Here is a 15690-nt window from a genome sequence, read left to right on the forward strand (position 1 = left end):
CTAGTGATAAAGAATAAAGTCCATTTCCATGTGATCCTGTTCCATCATGATTAATATCGCTATGTAAAGGACACTGAAGAGTATCTCCCAGTGATGCATGCGGCATCCCGAATATCGCGGTGACTGCCCAAGTCTCATATTAAGTGAAGGAAATGGCTTCAGGAATAGTGACTAAAATTTGGGCTTTTTTTTTTTTAAAGAGGCAATAGAATAAGTGATATTTAGAGCTGAGAATTTATCCCTATTTTCTCATTACCTCCTGGCTAGACCTTTTTTCTGAGGTGTTCATTTAGGGATTTCTACTCTTTCCACTTTTGGTTGGTTACCTCTGCCACCTGGTAAGATGTAAATAGGAAGTGTCAAATGACCCAACATTCCACAATTCCTTGTGTCCCTAGCTCTCACCCCACCCTCTTCTCTCAACAAATACCCGGACTAGGCGAGGCTTGGGTTCCGTGTGGCCGGAATCTTCCTTCACTGCCCGTGTTTTTCCATAGCCATGTATTGTTTTGGAGGTCTGTGATCTAGGTAGTCCTGAGCGTTTGGGGGAGAAATTTGCATGCCCTTGGCCGAGAGACGTGTAATTAGAATAGATTGTGCTTTCATACCACCAGATATAGAAAATGAGCAGGAGCATAGTTTATTTAGCATTAGACTTCTTTCAGATGTCAGGTATTTCTTTTTAGAGATATCTTGAGAAAAGCATATGAGAGTTAAAAACTGTGTTTCTGTTTGGAGCACCCCTCCTTTTCCCCTAGTCAGATCCTTGACTCTAGTTCTGTCGGAGGGATCTTACAACATATACATTAAATATCAAATACTTTCCGTATTTCTGTATATAAATGGTTTTGCACCTATTGACGTACTTACTTCCCAAAAGCTTACTTACCACCACCTACAAAAAGGCTGAAAGGAGATGATATAAATGCAGTCATATTGCTAAATGACAAATGTGCGTAATATATTGACATGATCATTATGTATTGCTATGTTATATATTTTACACTGCTTGATTTCTGCCATGTGTAGAGCAATACAGATGGATTGAAATATAATGGAAGGCACATGTCATTAAAAAATTTCCATTAGCCACATTAAATAAATTAAAGCAAACAACAAACAAAAAATCAGAGGTGGGATTAATTTAAATAATATAATTTTAATTATTATATAAATAAGGTTATTCAAATATATGTTATTTAAAGAATTCTTTCTCCAGTTATTTCGACATGCCATTAATGTGAAAATGAGGAATGTGGTGTGTTATACTATAATTTTCTAACCAAATCTTCAAAATCCACGTGCTTGCTATACCCTTAGGACATACCATCAGGACACTACCCTTTCATTAGGAATAATTTTCTCATTTACATTTCAAAAATTCATAATAAAAAAGTAGAATGATTTATGCAAATTGCTCTAAACACACTTAGAAACAGTTCAGTAATAAGATTTAGTCGTCATTTTAAAATCTAAATTACATTTATTACAGTTGAACTGGATGGAAAATTCAATGCATCTGCCCTACCAGCCACGTTTCCAGAGTTCAAAACCACACCTGGCTCGTGTTTGTGGTGTCATTACAACTTTCGGGTTATCCACAGGGTAGTCCTCTTTTGTTGAGAACTGGGTAAGGGATGCTCCCTTCAGGAACACAAGAGGAACAAATGTGTCTGAGGGTAGAAGACAGTAAGGCATAGGGTAAACCTACCGGTATTAGACAGCAGAGAAACACATTTTATAGGTAAGTCACTGAATATATGTTATGAAGAAGTCGAAGCAGTGTCATTGGGTGCCACTGAGTCGATTGGACTGCTAGTGGCATCAGGTGGCAGAGTAGAACCACCTGCCCTGTAGGGTTCCTAGGCTGTAAGCTTTACAGAGGAACCGTAGCATTGTGGTTATGCATTGGGCTGCGATCAGCAATGTCAACAGTTTGAAATCACCAGCTAGCTCTATGGGAGAAAAAGAGGCTTTCTACTCATGAAATAGTTGCAGTCTGGACAATCTCATGGGGGCATAAGTTGGCATTGTCTGCATGGCAGTGAGGGTTGTTTTGTTTTTTGGGTTGTTTTTTTTTTAGTTTAATCTGTACAGAAATAGAGATTCAAACCTGTCTCTCACTGAACTGCCTTGCAATCAAACCACTGACCTTTCAATTACTCAAGCCCCATCAGGGTTTCTTGGCGTTAATCATAGCGTGTTGATTGCCAATCACCAGACCAATGATTTAGAAAGTCTGTGGAGCAGGACTCTAAATTCTTAGGTGTGGGGGTGGCTTCACACCAGGTTCTACTTGAACACAGGGTCTGGCTGCTGAAAACTGTGGGTCATCTTCTTGTCTTCCAAACCGGATTCAGAAATCTCTTCTCAAACTGGATCCGCCTCTGTGGGAGTGACTCATTGACGAGCACCGCGGCTTAGGGATACTCTTGCACAACCCCACGTTTTACTTCTCCGCCTTGTGCAGCTTTAGAGTGGCTGCTTGTGCTTGTCCTTGGGATCCTGCCTCCTGTCATTTTTATTTTATTTGTTAGATGAGCTAGGACTATTTTCTTTAAAGTCCCCTGATGAAATTTTGTTTCTAGAATTCTTTATCTTCCAGGTAATCTTTCTTTAGCATTTTTAGTATTTATATAAAAATGACAACATTTGTTTTGAACATCACAAGACCGCCGTGGCCATCATCCCGGACCGCATTGTTGTAAAGTTTCTTAAGTGTGTATTGATCTTCCTTCCTGCCTCCCCACCCCTCTCCCCCACCTTCCCTCCCTCCATTCTCTCCTACCGTCCTCCCTGTCTTCCTCCCTCCACTCCTGTAGCCTGTCTGTCTTTCTTTTTAGTTTTGGGTACCTCCTCACTCTTAGGAATTATTAAAACCTTTAGAAAGTTTCCTCCAGGAACTCTTATCAAATTATACCTTTCCCCCTCATCTTACACTACTACAAAGAATTATTTGAAGCAAAATACAGAATCTTGATTTTACTTATAGAGTTCAGTCAAAAAAATTTCTCCCTTCTAAAATAATTTTGGTCCCTAAATAGGTCACGTATTAATTTGGTCACTTCCAGTTTGCTTGCCTGTATTAGTTATGCTGTTAAGCAGCACACCCGCCCAAGACCCGCTGGCGACGAGCAGCAGAGTCCCTTCATGCACGTTCAGGGGTCTGCAGGTGTGCTGGCTTTGATGAGGCTTGTCTTGGGTTTGATAGAAAACCGTGACACTTGAGAAGATGAGCAGATGTAGAATATTTCTTGGATCTGAAAGGAAGGAAAGCAGTAGAATTTGCTGTTTCTGTGGTGCATCGTGTAATATATGGTAATACTTTCCTCGCTTCCAGACCCAGTGGAACTCCTAGAAAGGACATCGTTTGTTAAATCAGATTTCTTATATAGGAAATGCCAATCAGACCAGTGCATCTGCAGAGCTCACGTGTCCAAGTCCACCAACAGTAAGGCTTGAGGCAGTAGGGTGTAGAAGAAAATTTTTAAAAAGTTCCATTATTAGAAATTTGCTCAAGGGAACAAGTGATCCAAATCGGTGGTGAGGAGGGTGTAGGAGGCCTGGTAGGGCATTATCAAGGGTAATGTATCCAAGAGGAATTACTGAAACCCAAATGAAGGCTGAGCATGATAGTGGGACAAGAGAAAAGTAAAAAATAGAGGAAAGAGCTAGGAGGCAAAGGGCATTTATAGAGGTCTAAATAAAGGCATGTACATATGTAAATATATTTACATATGAGGATAGGGAAATAGATCTATGTGCATATTTTATAGATTTAGTATTAAGGTAGCAGATGGACATTGGGTTTCCACTCAAGTACTCCCTCGATGCAAGAATACTGTGTTCTATTAAAATGGCATTCCATAATACCTTTCCTACAAGATTGCTGAAGACAAAGCTTGTGCGTAAGCAAATGTGGTGAAGAAAGCTGATGGTGCCTGGCTATCAAAAGATAAAGTGTCTGGGGTCTAAAGGCTTGAAGGTAAATAAGCGGCCATCTATCTCAGAAGCAACAATGGAAGAAGCACACCAGCCTGTGTGATTAGGAAGTGTTGAAAGATGACATATCAGACATCAAAGAACAAAAAATCATATCACTGTAAATGAGGGGGATTGTGGAGTGGGGACCCAAAGCCCATCTGTAGGCAACTGGACATCCCCTAATGGAAGGGTCTCGGGGAGGAGACAAGCCAGTCAGGGTGCAGTGTAGCAACGATGAAACATAAAACTTTCCTCTAGCTCTTAAATTATTCCTCCTCCCACTATCATGATCCCAATTGGACCTTAAAAATGTGGCTAGACCAGAGGATGTACATTTGTACAGATAGGAACTGGACACACAGGGAATCCAGGATGGATGATCCAGGACCAGTGGTGAGAGTGGCGATACTGGGAGGGGGGAGGGAAGAGGGTAGAGAGGGGAAACCGATTGCAGGGATCTGCTTATAACCTCCTCCCTGGGGAATGGACAAGAGAAAAGCGGGTGAAGGAAGACGTCAGACAGTATAAGATATGACAATATAATAATTTATAAATTATCAAGGGTTCATGGTGGGGTGAGCGGGGAGGGAGGGGGGAAAATGAGGAGCTGATGTCAGGGTCTTAATTGGAGAGCAAATGTTTTGAGAATGATGAGGGTAATGAATGTACAAATGTGCTTTATACATTTGATATATATATTGTGATAAGAGTTGTATGAGCCCCCAATAAAATGATAAAAAAATTTGCTCAAATTGATTTCTACCAGGACATGAGGCATATGTGTGTGAGTGTATGCCACCACTTCATGTGCTACACATACAATGTGGTATGTATACTGGTCTATAATGTAAGTCTGTCTGCTGTTGAAAATGCAGGTTAAATAAGGGGAGAGTTGATAAGCATATATGAACAATGGAAATGCTTGGCATTTAAAAATCATTTTATTGGGGGCTCTTACAGCTCTTATAACATTTCTTATATTTTTTGAATCAAGCATATTTGTACATATGTTGCCATCATCATTTCCAAAGCATTTTCTACTTGAGCCCTTGACTTAAGCTCCTTTGGTTTTCTCCTCCCTCCCCAACCTCCCCACTCTTGTGAAACCTTGATGAATTATATATTGTTATTATTGTTTCCTATCTAACACTATCCCCTTCTCCCTTCATCCACATTTTTTTAATTTGTCTCCTTTGGGAGTGTGTGTGTATGTGTGTGTGTGTGTGTGTGTGTGCTATATATCCAACCTTGTGATTGGTTTCCCTTTCCATTTCCCCCTCCCAGACCAACCCCTTACCCTTATGGTATTACTGCTCCCACATTGTTCCTGAGGGGCTTATCTGTCCTGAATTCCATGTGTTGGGAGCTCTTTTTTGTACCAATGTGTGCCCTCCGGTCTAGCCAGATTTGTAAGTTAGAACTGAGTCATGGTAGTGGGGGTGGGGAGCGTGGGCATTCAGTAAGTAGAGAAATGATGTGTGCCATATTGCCATACTTGGTGCCATGCTGCACCTTGGTTGAATCATCCCTTCCTTGTAACCCTTCTGTGGGGGATATCCAGTTGTCTACAGATAGGCTTTTGGGTCTCCATTCCAAACCCCCTTGTTCACAACTATATAGTTGTTTGTTTTGGATCTTTTGATAACCTGCTGTGATACTTTCATGTGGGCTTATTTGCTTCCCTGCTAGATGACTGCTTGTTTAACTTCAAGCCTTTAAAACCCTAGATGCTATATCTTTTGATAGCTGGGTACCATCTGCTCTCTTTAGCACATTTGCTTATGCACCCATTTTGTCTTCAGCGATGATGTAGGGAAGGTGAGTATCAAAGAGTGCCAGGTTATTAGAACAAAATGATCTTGTGCTAAAGGGAGGCCTTACCTAAAGGTCCAAAGTCTGTCTCCTACCTTAATACTTAACATATAAATATATGTACATTGGCCTCTATCTCTTTCATTATAAATTAGTATATTTACATATATACATGCCTATAGCTATACCTCTATAAATAGTTTTTGCCTCCTATTTCTTTCCTCTATTTCCTTTCACCTTCCTCCTATCCCACCATCATGCTCACCCTTCATTCGGCTCTCAGTAATTCCTCTCATATATATTGTACTTGATTAAACCCCACCAGACATTATATACCCTTCTCACCATGAATTTTAGATTTCTTGTTTTTCCCTTACCCCTGAGTTTGTTGGCTCCCCACTCCCCCTCCCAGCCCCCTCCTCTCCCATGTCCCCTGGAACCGCTGGTCCAGTTGTTTTTTCCTTGGGACTATTCATCCTGCCTATCTTATAGTGATAGACATAGGGCAAAAGATAAACAACAAAAAACAACAAAACAAGAAAGAAAGAAAGCAACCAATAGATAGTTCTAGGTCTGTCTGCTGACCCTTATGGATGTTTTCTGATCAAGTCTGCTGAGGTGCCAAGCCCTGTCCCCCAAGACAGAAGTCTATTTTCAGGATTCTACAGGGGCTTTGTTACTTTGCTCCCCTTGCTGCCCTGTGGCACCCTTTGAAATGCTGGGCTTTTGAGCTCCACTTTGAAGATTCAAATGGCTGCTTGGACCAAACTCATTTAGCAAAATGTATGCATTTGTGTTTCAGAGATTTCTTAACATGGAAGTCATCAGAAGTTCCTAGATGTGAGCATCTAGTGTTTACATTTAAGAATGCAGTCTAAGTCTTTAAAGGGGGTTTGTTACCTTTTCTTATTTGCTCTAAATATGGTGCTACCAAGGCAATGCCTACTGCTAGTGACCCTATAGGATAGAGTATCCAGGGCTGTAAATCCTTAAACATGGAAACTGCTGGGCTGCTAACAGAAAGGTCAGCGGATGGAACTAACTATTGGCTTCAGGGGAGAAAGACCTCGTGATCAAGATTATAACCTAGAAAACCATGTGGAGCAATTCTACTCCGCCACACGGAGTCACTACGAACCAGATTATCACAGTAATAATGAGGCCATGGAAATCACTATTGTTTGGGCGTGCCTGATGCACGCTTTAAACTCTGGGTATTGGCTCTTCTGGGTGGTGGATAACAAAGACATCTTTTGAGAAGACTCTTGTTTTCACTTGGCCAGGGATTATCTCCTTAGGAGATAATAGGGGTTTGGAGTCCATTCAGCTTGGTATCAATAGCGTGAATAGCATCAGGGGTGATAATTTGTCATTGAAACCAGATGGATAGTGCACCAGTAAGAATGTCAAATTCCAAGTAGTGAAATTTGTCGATTAGTTCTCTGAAAGGAATTTTCTTTCCCTCTTCACTTGCTTTTGTGGTAAATGGTTGTAGTCCGAAATTCGAGCTGTGAAATAATGGTTCAATAAATGGTGGCCGTGATGAATGTGTGGGCCGGCCACCTGGGGGATGGACTGTGTACAGTGTCAGTGATGACATCCATTTTCTGCTCTGCTTGGACTGGCACCTCCGTTCTTGCTGCCACTAGTGCAGGAGGCGCACACACATACAGGGCAAAACCTTGGAAAATTGCAATTTTCCCTTTTAATTTGAGAGCCAGCCCAGTCTGGTCACGTCAACAAAGTCCTTGAAGTATGCCGTCCCTGCCTCTCCATATGCACGTGGCCTTGGAGAAATCTCTGACCAAGGCCATTGCCATCACTGTACACTTGGGATAGATGGTTTTCCAGATTCTCAAGAGTTTTGTCATTCTGATTTTAATTCCAGTTTTCCTGTATTGGAGATAAAAGTGGGGACTTCAGGTATTTCAGTTCTATTTAAGATCATTTTGGAATTTAGAGAAGGAAATAAGTATCTTACTCTCATCCTTTGGGGATGGAAAAACCTATTTATGTTAAAGAATAACTAATTTACTTCATCACTCTTTGTAGAAGAGTCCATTTCCTTGAAAATGGAAACTTTAAATGTTGTTAAGTGAAATTGAAAGGGATTTGTCTTTAGTGGGGGAGTGGGTGGAAGCATAATTGAATTACACTCACGTTAAGGGACATAGGGACAGTTGTAAGGCTGGTGCAGACTGGGCAATGTTTCCTTCTGTAGTACCCTGGGTCGCTACTGGACAGCACCAAGCAATCGCAAGAACAGGTCCAGGGAAAACTGTTGCGATGGGAAGAAACCTTGGATGTGATTGAAATAGCATCACTGGCCTGTGCTTGTCGGAGACAGATGAGGCTTTTCCCTCCTCTCAGAAACCCACAGAGACATGCCCACCTGCCTGTAGGGTCCTGGAGAGTTGCAATAGACCTGATGGCAGTGAGTTTGGTTTTCTTGGTGCTTTGATTTAATTTTTTTTAAAGGTACTCTATGCGATTTCCACCCAGAGGAAATCATGAACTCTTAAAAGGTGCAAAATGCACGTCTGGCTAGACCAGAGGATGGACACTGGTACAGACAGGAACCAGAAACACAGGGAATCCAGGGTGCATGATCCCTTCAGGACCAGGGGTGTGAATGGAGATCCTGGAAACTTGGAGGGAGGGTGGGTGGAAAAGGGGGAACCAATTACAAGGATCTACATGTGACCTCCTCCCTGGGGAACGGACAACAGAAAAGTGGGTGAAGGGAGACGTCTGACAGGGCAAGATATGACAAAATAATCATTTATAAATTATCAAGGGTTCACGGGGGGGGGAGTGGGGAGGGAGGGGGGAAAATGACGAGCTGATGCCAGGGGCTTAGGTGGAGAGCAAATGTTTTGAGAATGATGAGGGCAGTGAATGTACAAATGTGCTTTGCACAGTTGATGTATGTATGGATTGTAATAAGAGTTGTAGGAGCCTCTAATAAAATGATTTAAAAAAAGAAAAAAATGCTAAAAAAAAAGGTGCAAAGTGCTGCACTATCTGAGACTAGCTATTGAGACCAATGAAAAGATTTAAATGCAGAAGCCAGATGGTTCTCATCAGCCACCTTAAAATTAGATAAAATGCACGGGTGCAGAAAGCTATGGAGCTGCGCCCTCTCTCCATCCCTGGAGCATTTCAGCTGGTGGAACAGAGCTCCTTGTTGGCACTTCCCTGCAGTGGGGACCTGTGGGGAGGAATGCTGCCAAACCTGCTCTATAAGGAATTTCAATCTCCTTGATGATAATAGAGGGAGAAACTTCTAGGGGAAAGGGTTGGAAAACAGAATTTAACTCTTTCCAGAAGCTAGCGTTCTACTTGATTGTAGATTGCAGTTATTCCAAATATTAGGTTTCCATGTTCACCTCTGGAGCTGGGTACTTATGTGTTGTTTGCTTGTTTTAACTTTTGTTAAGACCCCTTTGCACCCTGTCAGGCAAAATTGCCTTTGGAAGCTGCACTTTCTGTTCAGTATTCTATATATTGAGATTTTAAATATTTATATATTTTTTCAGGGCAGAGAATTATAGTAAAAATATTTTCCCACACTTTCAGATAATATTTTATCTCTGCCCTGGTGGTGCAGTGGCTAACGCATTGGGCTGCTGATCGCAAGAATAGCAGTTCGAAACCATCAGCCTCTCCTTGGAAGCTAGATGGCCTTTCTACTCTGGTAAAGCATTACAGTCTTGGAAACTCACAGGGGCAAGTCTGCCCTGCATTGTAGGGTCACTAGGAGCTGACATCCATTTGATGACCGTGAATTTGGTAGTGTGTGTGTGTGTGTGTGTGTGTGTGTGCGTGTGTGTGTGTTGGGGGGGGCAGGGTATGTTTTGTCGTCATTCAGAGCATTCAGTCAATAGGCTCTTGTTTCTGAGGCAATGTGTAGCTGCCTCACTGTTTTTACTTGTTTTGTTCATTTGTCACCGAACGCTGTTTCCCATGGGAAAACATCTCCAGTTTATATGATGTCTGCGGAAAGCTTGTCATTTTAGAAGAATTACCTTTGTCTTCGGGCTAAGAAATACATGTCTGAGGAATGGCCAGATATATCAGTGTCCCAATCTTGGAGATACTGGTTTAGATTTCTGTACAGTAACTGTCAGTTCCCTTTATAAGCTGTAAAGATAATAGCAAAATTATAATTTATTAATGATGATTACATTATAATCCTAATGTGATTCCATTACCCATTTATTGAAGTCTTTCTGCCCCTGGGTGGTGCAGGCCATTAATTCCTTGACCTGTAGCTGAAACGTTAGCAGTTCAAACCCACCTAGCGTGCTTTGGGAAGTAGATCTGCCATCTTTGGAAAAAGCCTGAGTTTTTAAATCCCCTGGAGCAGTTCTTCTCTGGACATAGGGGGCTGTGGGGTGTCACCAGGAGTCCTATCAATCAACAGCTACTAAGAACAAAATAATTGCATTTTCTATAGAAGAGAGAGTGACAGAGACCCTTTTAAGGGGGAATAATAATAATGGGAATGACATCTTTAGCATGATCCTTCCCATGCCCCCACTCCTGGCAGCAAAAGAACTTACTCTCCCACTCAAAGATGGAGTTTTAATAATGACTGTTTGTATTAACCGGTTCTGAGTATGGCCCTGTGCGTGATTTGGTAAGCGATTGTTTGAGGCATTAGAAGTCTCTGGATGGTACAAATGGTTCATGTGTTTGATTGCGGAAGAAAGGTCTGGCAACAACCCCCCAAACAAACAGACACATAAAACCAGACATTAAAAACCCTGCGGAACACGGTTCTACTTAGACATGCGCAGGGTCACAATCAGAATTGACTCAAAGACAGCTGGCCTTTGGCAGTTTCATTCATTACAAGGGATTTGAGTAAAGTGCTGGCTGCTTGGAGAACTAGGTCTTATCTCCTGGATGGCCATTTGGGCTGGTGAGAGTGGTGTTCTTTGGCATCCCCACCTACACACCCTCCACTACCCCCAAGCAGCTGGATGCCAGAATGTGGCTGCACCCAGCAACCAGGCTTTGTTTCCTGAAGTGGTGACAGGATGCACGTGAGGCTTCTGGGGTCTTTTGTCTTGTTTCAATGAACTGATTAGTTCCAAAAGCATGGCTTCTTCATTTGGGGGGCTTCAAGAAGAAAGGGGGTGCTTCTGGTTTAGTGTGTGTTTCCAGGCTAATTGCCTGGATCTTCATCTACACAGCTGGTATTGATTTGGGAAAATAATTTTGCCTGCTGTCCATGTTTCTCTGATTTATTCTGTGATTTGAGTGTTTCATTTGTGAAGGTCCTCTTGTAATGTTAAATGTACCTCATGTATACACACAATTTAATCATTTCTAGTTTGAACTTTTGCCCTGCTCCTTGAGGGATTAAAGTGTAAACTGTTAAACTAACTCCACTGGAAAAAAAATGGATATGCTAATTATCCAGACTCCCATTACACTTATTTCTGGTTAATATAAAGTCCCTTCTGGTGGAAAGCTCCAAAGGAAGTGCAGCTTGTAGTTTTGCAGTGTTAGATTTTATTGTTAAATGAAGAGGTCGTGAGGCAGTTAAGGCTGCTTTCCTGAAATATGATAGATCCTGCTTTCGATCAGCATATTTGAAGAGATTTGGGAAAGATTACCACGATTGGCAATCAACATAATCGTACAGTGGATGGTTTGGATGGAAAGACTGACAAAGGGAAGACTAGGAGATATAAAAGGAAAAAGCCAGGTAGAAGAAAAATGAAGCTACATTTATTTATGTGATGCATTTACCAGGTATGGTGACCCACTGCCCCAGGATGCACCTTCAGCCTTGAAGGTGTTGCATCCTGGGAAAGCCCTTGCTGTTACTTGTCACCAATCAATTCGAACTATATTTTTAAAATCTTTATTTATTTTTAATAATTTTATTGGGGGATCATGCAAATCTTATCATAATCTATCCATTCATCCATCCATCCATTGTGTCAAGCATATTTGTACATGACCCCTTGGTAACAGCTCATTTTTCCCTCCCTCCACCACACTCCCTCCTTCATGAACCCTTGATAATTTATAAATTATCATTATTTTTTCATGTCTTATACTTTTCTGTTGTCCATCCCCCTGGGAGGGGGTTATAGGTAGATCATTGTGATCGGTTCCCTCTTTCCCCCACCTTCATCTTCCCCTCCTGGTATGGCTACTCTCAATATTGGTCCCGAGGGATTTATCTGCCCTGGATTCCCTGTTTTCCAGCTCTGATCTGTACCCATATCATGCTTTGGTCTAGTCAGATTTGTCAGGTAGACTTGGGGTCATGTTAGGGGCGGGGGGATGGAAGGAGGAGGAAGCATTAAAGAACTTGAGGTAAGTTGTATGTTTCATCAGTCTTACACTGCACCCTGACTGGCTGGTCTCCTGAACGTGACCCTTCCATAAGGGGATGTCCAGTTGCCTACAGATGGGCTTTGGGTCTCCACTCTGCACTCCCCCTCATTCACAATGATAAGATTTTTTGTTCTGGGTCTTTGATGCCTGATACCTGATCCTATCGACACCTGGTGATCACATAGGCTGGTGTGCTTCTTCCATGTGGGCTTTGTTGCTTCTGAGCTAGATGGCCTCTTGTTTATCTTCAAGTCTTTAAGACCCCAGATGCTATATCTTTTGATAGCTGGGCACCATCAGCTTTCTTCACCACATGTACTCCTCAGTGACTCGTATGTGTCAGAGTAGAGAGCTGTGTTCCACAGGGTTTTCAAGGCTGTGGCTTCTTGGACACAGATTGCCAGGCCTGTCTTTCAAGTTACTTCGAGGTGGGTGCAAACTACCAGCCTTTTGGCTAACAGTCTGTATCACCCAGGGTCTCTGGAAATACCTTCATTCAGGGTAAACTGGGGTGATAGGTGAGCCTCTTGGCAGGGTAAGATTTGTGTCCCATTAACTTCTCTTTCTACAAACAGTGTCTACTGCATGTTGTCTCCTCAGTGAATTTATTGAATAAATCCGGAATTGTTAGTGGCTCCCATTTATGCTTGGTCTATCAGCACTGCCTCTCTGCAACTAGAAATGGAAAGCGCACAGCCATGCAGGTCAGGTCTTGAAAGGACAGGTAAAAAGAAGCACCACTGAGCGTGAGGGAATGCCTCGTGGGAGGATGGCAAGTAGTGGGCTGTGGTCAGAGAAGAGAGCCAGGGAGGTTTAGTGGGCAGAAGCCAAGGCAAAAAAAGGCTGCCAAGGAGAATTCCTGCTGGCAGTGAAGGAGAAAGTGGAGCCTACTGCCGGAAAGAACCTGTTTGGTTTCTCGGACAGGAGGTCGCCTCAGTGGCTGTCTGGAGTGACTTGCCTAAACATCTGGCAGTGTAGCTGCACAGTTTGGTTAAATATGCCTTATCAGCTAGAATTAGAACTGTGAAAAAAATGACTTGAAACCTGGCTTTAGAAATGTTGCCAGCGGCTAGGGCTCTAGGGATGCGAATCTGCCTTACCTGGATTCAGTGGAAGACTCTATTTTTTTAAAGGGCAAACATCTTACTGTGGTTGGACAAAGTACATATGTACATGATTAGAACAGACAGATGTTTGAGCTATTTTTATGTATCTGTGGGATGGAATGTCAGGAAATTTTGTTTCATTTCTTTTATAAAATCTCTCAGTGCGATTTTGGTGTGTTTTTTTTTTTTTAAACCTCCTCTTGTCAACAGTTTTCAGGAATGATGAGCTATTGCAGAATAGGCCGGCTCTTGACTCGATCACTAACTTCTGTTGGATGTTCATTTTTCTTGGCGTGGTTATCATGTTTTTTCAGCAGCTGGACTGAATAAGAGAGGAATTAATGTACTTGATGTGTCGTTTGATTCCTATTTTGAATAACTTTTTCTCCTGTGGATTCATGTGCCACTCTTGCTGATTTTATTATTATTTTTTGTCCTTCTCACTAATGAGAACTCAAACTATTAGTCAGGTGGTACAGGTATTTCAGGACTTACATTTCTCCATGTAAAGTGGCAAAATATAAAATGGTGCAAATTGCTAACATGCTTGTTAACTGAAAGACTGACCGTTTGGTTTGAGTCCGTGTAGAAGCACGGAGGAGGAAAAGTCTGCGAATCTGTGACCAATCAGCCACGGACAGCCATGTGATTTTACTCTGACACTCTTGGTCTGGCCTTGAGTCTAGCGCGGAAGTGCCCAATGCCAGGTTTCACAAATCCCGAAGCAGCGAGCACCCCTCAAAGTCCTCCTCCTGAGGAGGTCTATTGTATGTGATGATCAGGGCTAGGATGTGATTGGGCAGTTGGACAACGATCCCAGCAGCCCCTTCTTTTATGTTCAGAGAGTCTTCTGGGGGAAATCGGAATGGAAGTGTCACTTAGGCACATTTGTAGATGGTCAGTTCAACAGTGTTTGACCTTTTCTGTTAAAACAAAAAAAAAAAAACATGCAATCACTTTGTGTCCACACCATGTTCTCTGCATTGGTGGAAAGCATACAACTTTATTCCCGGACCTGGTCACAGGCTTTGCATTCTGAGTGAGTCGGTTAAAGTTGTGAGAATATGGTTCTTCCCTGTGCGTAATTTCACTAAACAACAACAACAAAGCATTTTTTTGTCAGAACCTTTTGGGAGGCCACAAAAATCCACTGTGGGGAAAAAGTACAAGGTTCTCAATAAATAAATTTTGCCATTTGCTTTCTCTCCCAGTTTGAGAAAAGTCTTGTGGTGTAGGCAGTTACAAGCAGCGGGGTAGCATTGGTCGTTGTTAGCTACTGTTGGTGGGCCGCGCTGACTCACGGCAACCTTATGCCTAGAACAGAGGGGAAATTGCTGGTCCTGTGCCATTTTCATAACCGTGGGCATGTGTGACTCCATGGTTGGCACTATTGTGCTAATCCATTGTAGCGAGGGTTTCCCATATTTTGAAATACGAAGTGGTGGTAAAGGCAAGAATGGGTTGTTCATTATTGAGAACCAGCTTAAGGGGACCATTTTTTACTACTGTTTCTGGTTCCTTCTTCCTCTTTATAACCACCCCGTCAGCCCCTGCAAACCCTTCCCTTAGAGCTGTGGGTTCTGTAACTAACCGAGTCTTCTCTTTTTAGGTGCCTACTGATGGAAATGCCGGCCTGCTGGCAGAACCTCAGATTGCCATGTTCTGTGGCAAGCTGAACATGCACATGAACGTGCAGAACGGGAAGTGGGAGTCCGACCCATCCGGGACCAAAACCTGCATTGGCACCAAGGAGGGGATCCTGCAGTATTGCCAAGAAGTACGTCCCCTCTGGCAGTCAAAAGTTCATGTTGCAAACTGTGTCTTCATTTTGTGTTTTTTATTTAACTTCTCTTATGTTCTATTTGTATCTTACTACTTACAGTTTAATGGTTCACCATTCTATTAATAGATTTCTTTGCTCTGAAAGATGCATAAATGTTTATCAAAACTGTGATGCCATATTATTACCGTCAATAAACCAACTGAGTAAAGTTTCAGGTATCTCGGCACTTCCTTTTATCTGCAGAATGTGTCCCCCTGAGAGGGTGCAGTCAGGTGTTATGTTTTAACGTTACTAGAATGAATTCTGTTTGTGTTTCCAACCTGATAGCATTTGCCTGACTTATTTCTGTTTGTACTCAATTGTAGCTTTCTCTTCCACTGGTTTCCCTATTTGGAAATGCAAAACATTTACATCGCTAAAATGTTGAAAACGCTATAAAAAAGTTATTCTTAGACATCTCGCTTGTCACCCCGCTCTAACGATAAACATTTTTATTGTTCCAGAGGTTCCCTTCTTGTGAAAGCGAATACATGTTTTTCCTCTTTTTTTTTTTTCAGGACAAAATGTAGCTTACAGTGGACGTTTTGCTTCTTTTATCTAGCAGGCCACCCTGGGACTTCTGCCCCCTCTCTGTGGAGATCGGCA

The 15690-nt window shown here is 42.2% G+C and overlaps 1 protein-coding gene across 6 annotated transcripts in view; it reads left to right on the plus strand.

Moving 5' to 3' along the window:
* APP (amyloid beta precursor protein) overlaps positions 1-15690 on the plus strand; it is a 298287-nt gene that overhangs the window by 46534 nt on the left and 236063 nt on the right. For all 6 annotated transcript variants that reach the window (XM_075542402.1, XM_075542403.1, XM_075542400.1 and 3 more), the window contains exon 2: positions 14872-15039. In XM_075542402.1, coding sequence (XP_075398517.1) covers positions 14872-15039 — 168 coding nt within the window. The remainder of the gene's footprint in view (positions 1-14871; positions 15040-15690) is intronic.

The sequence above is a fragment of the Tenrec ecaudatus genome, chromosome 2, assembly GCF_050624435.1.
Source record: "Tenrec ecaudatus isolate mTenEca1 chromosome 2, mTenEca1.hap1, whole genome shotgun sequence".
Taxonomy (NCBI): Eukaryota; Metazoa; Chordata; class Mammalia; order Afrosoricida; family Tenrecidae; genus Tenrec; species Tenrec ecaudatus.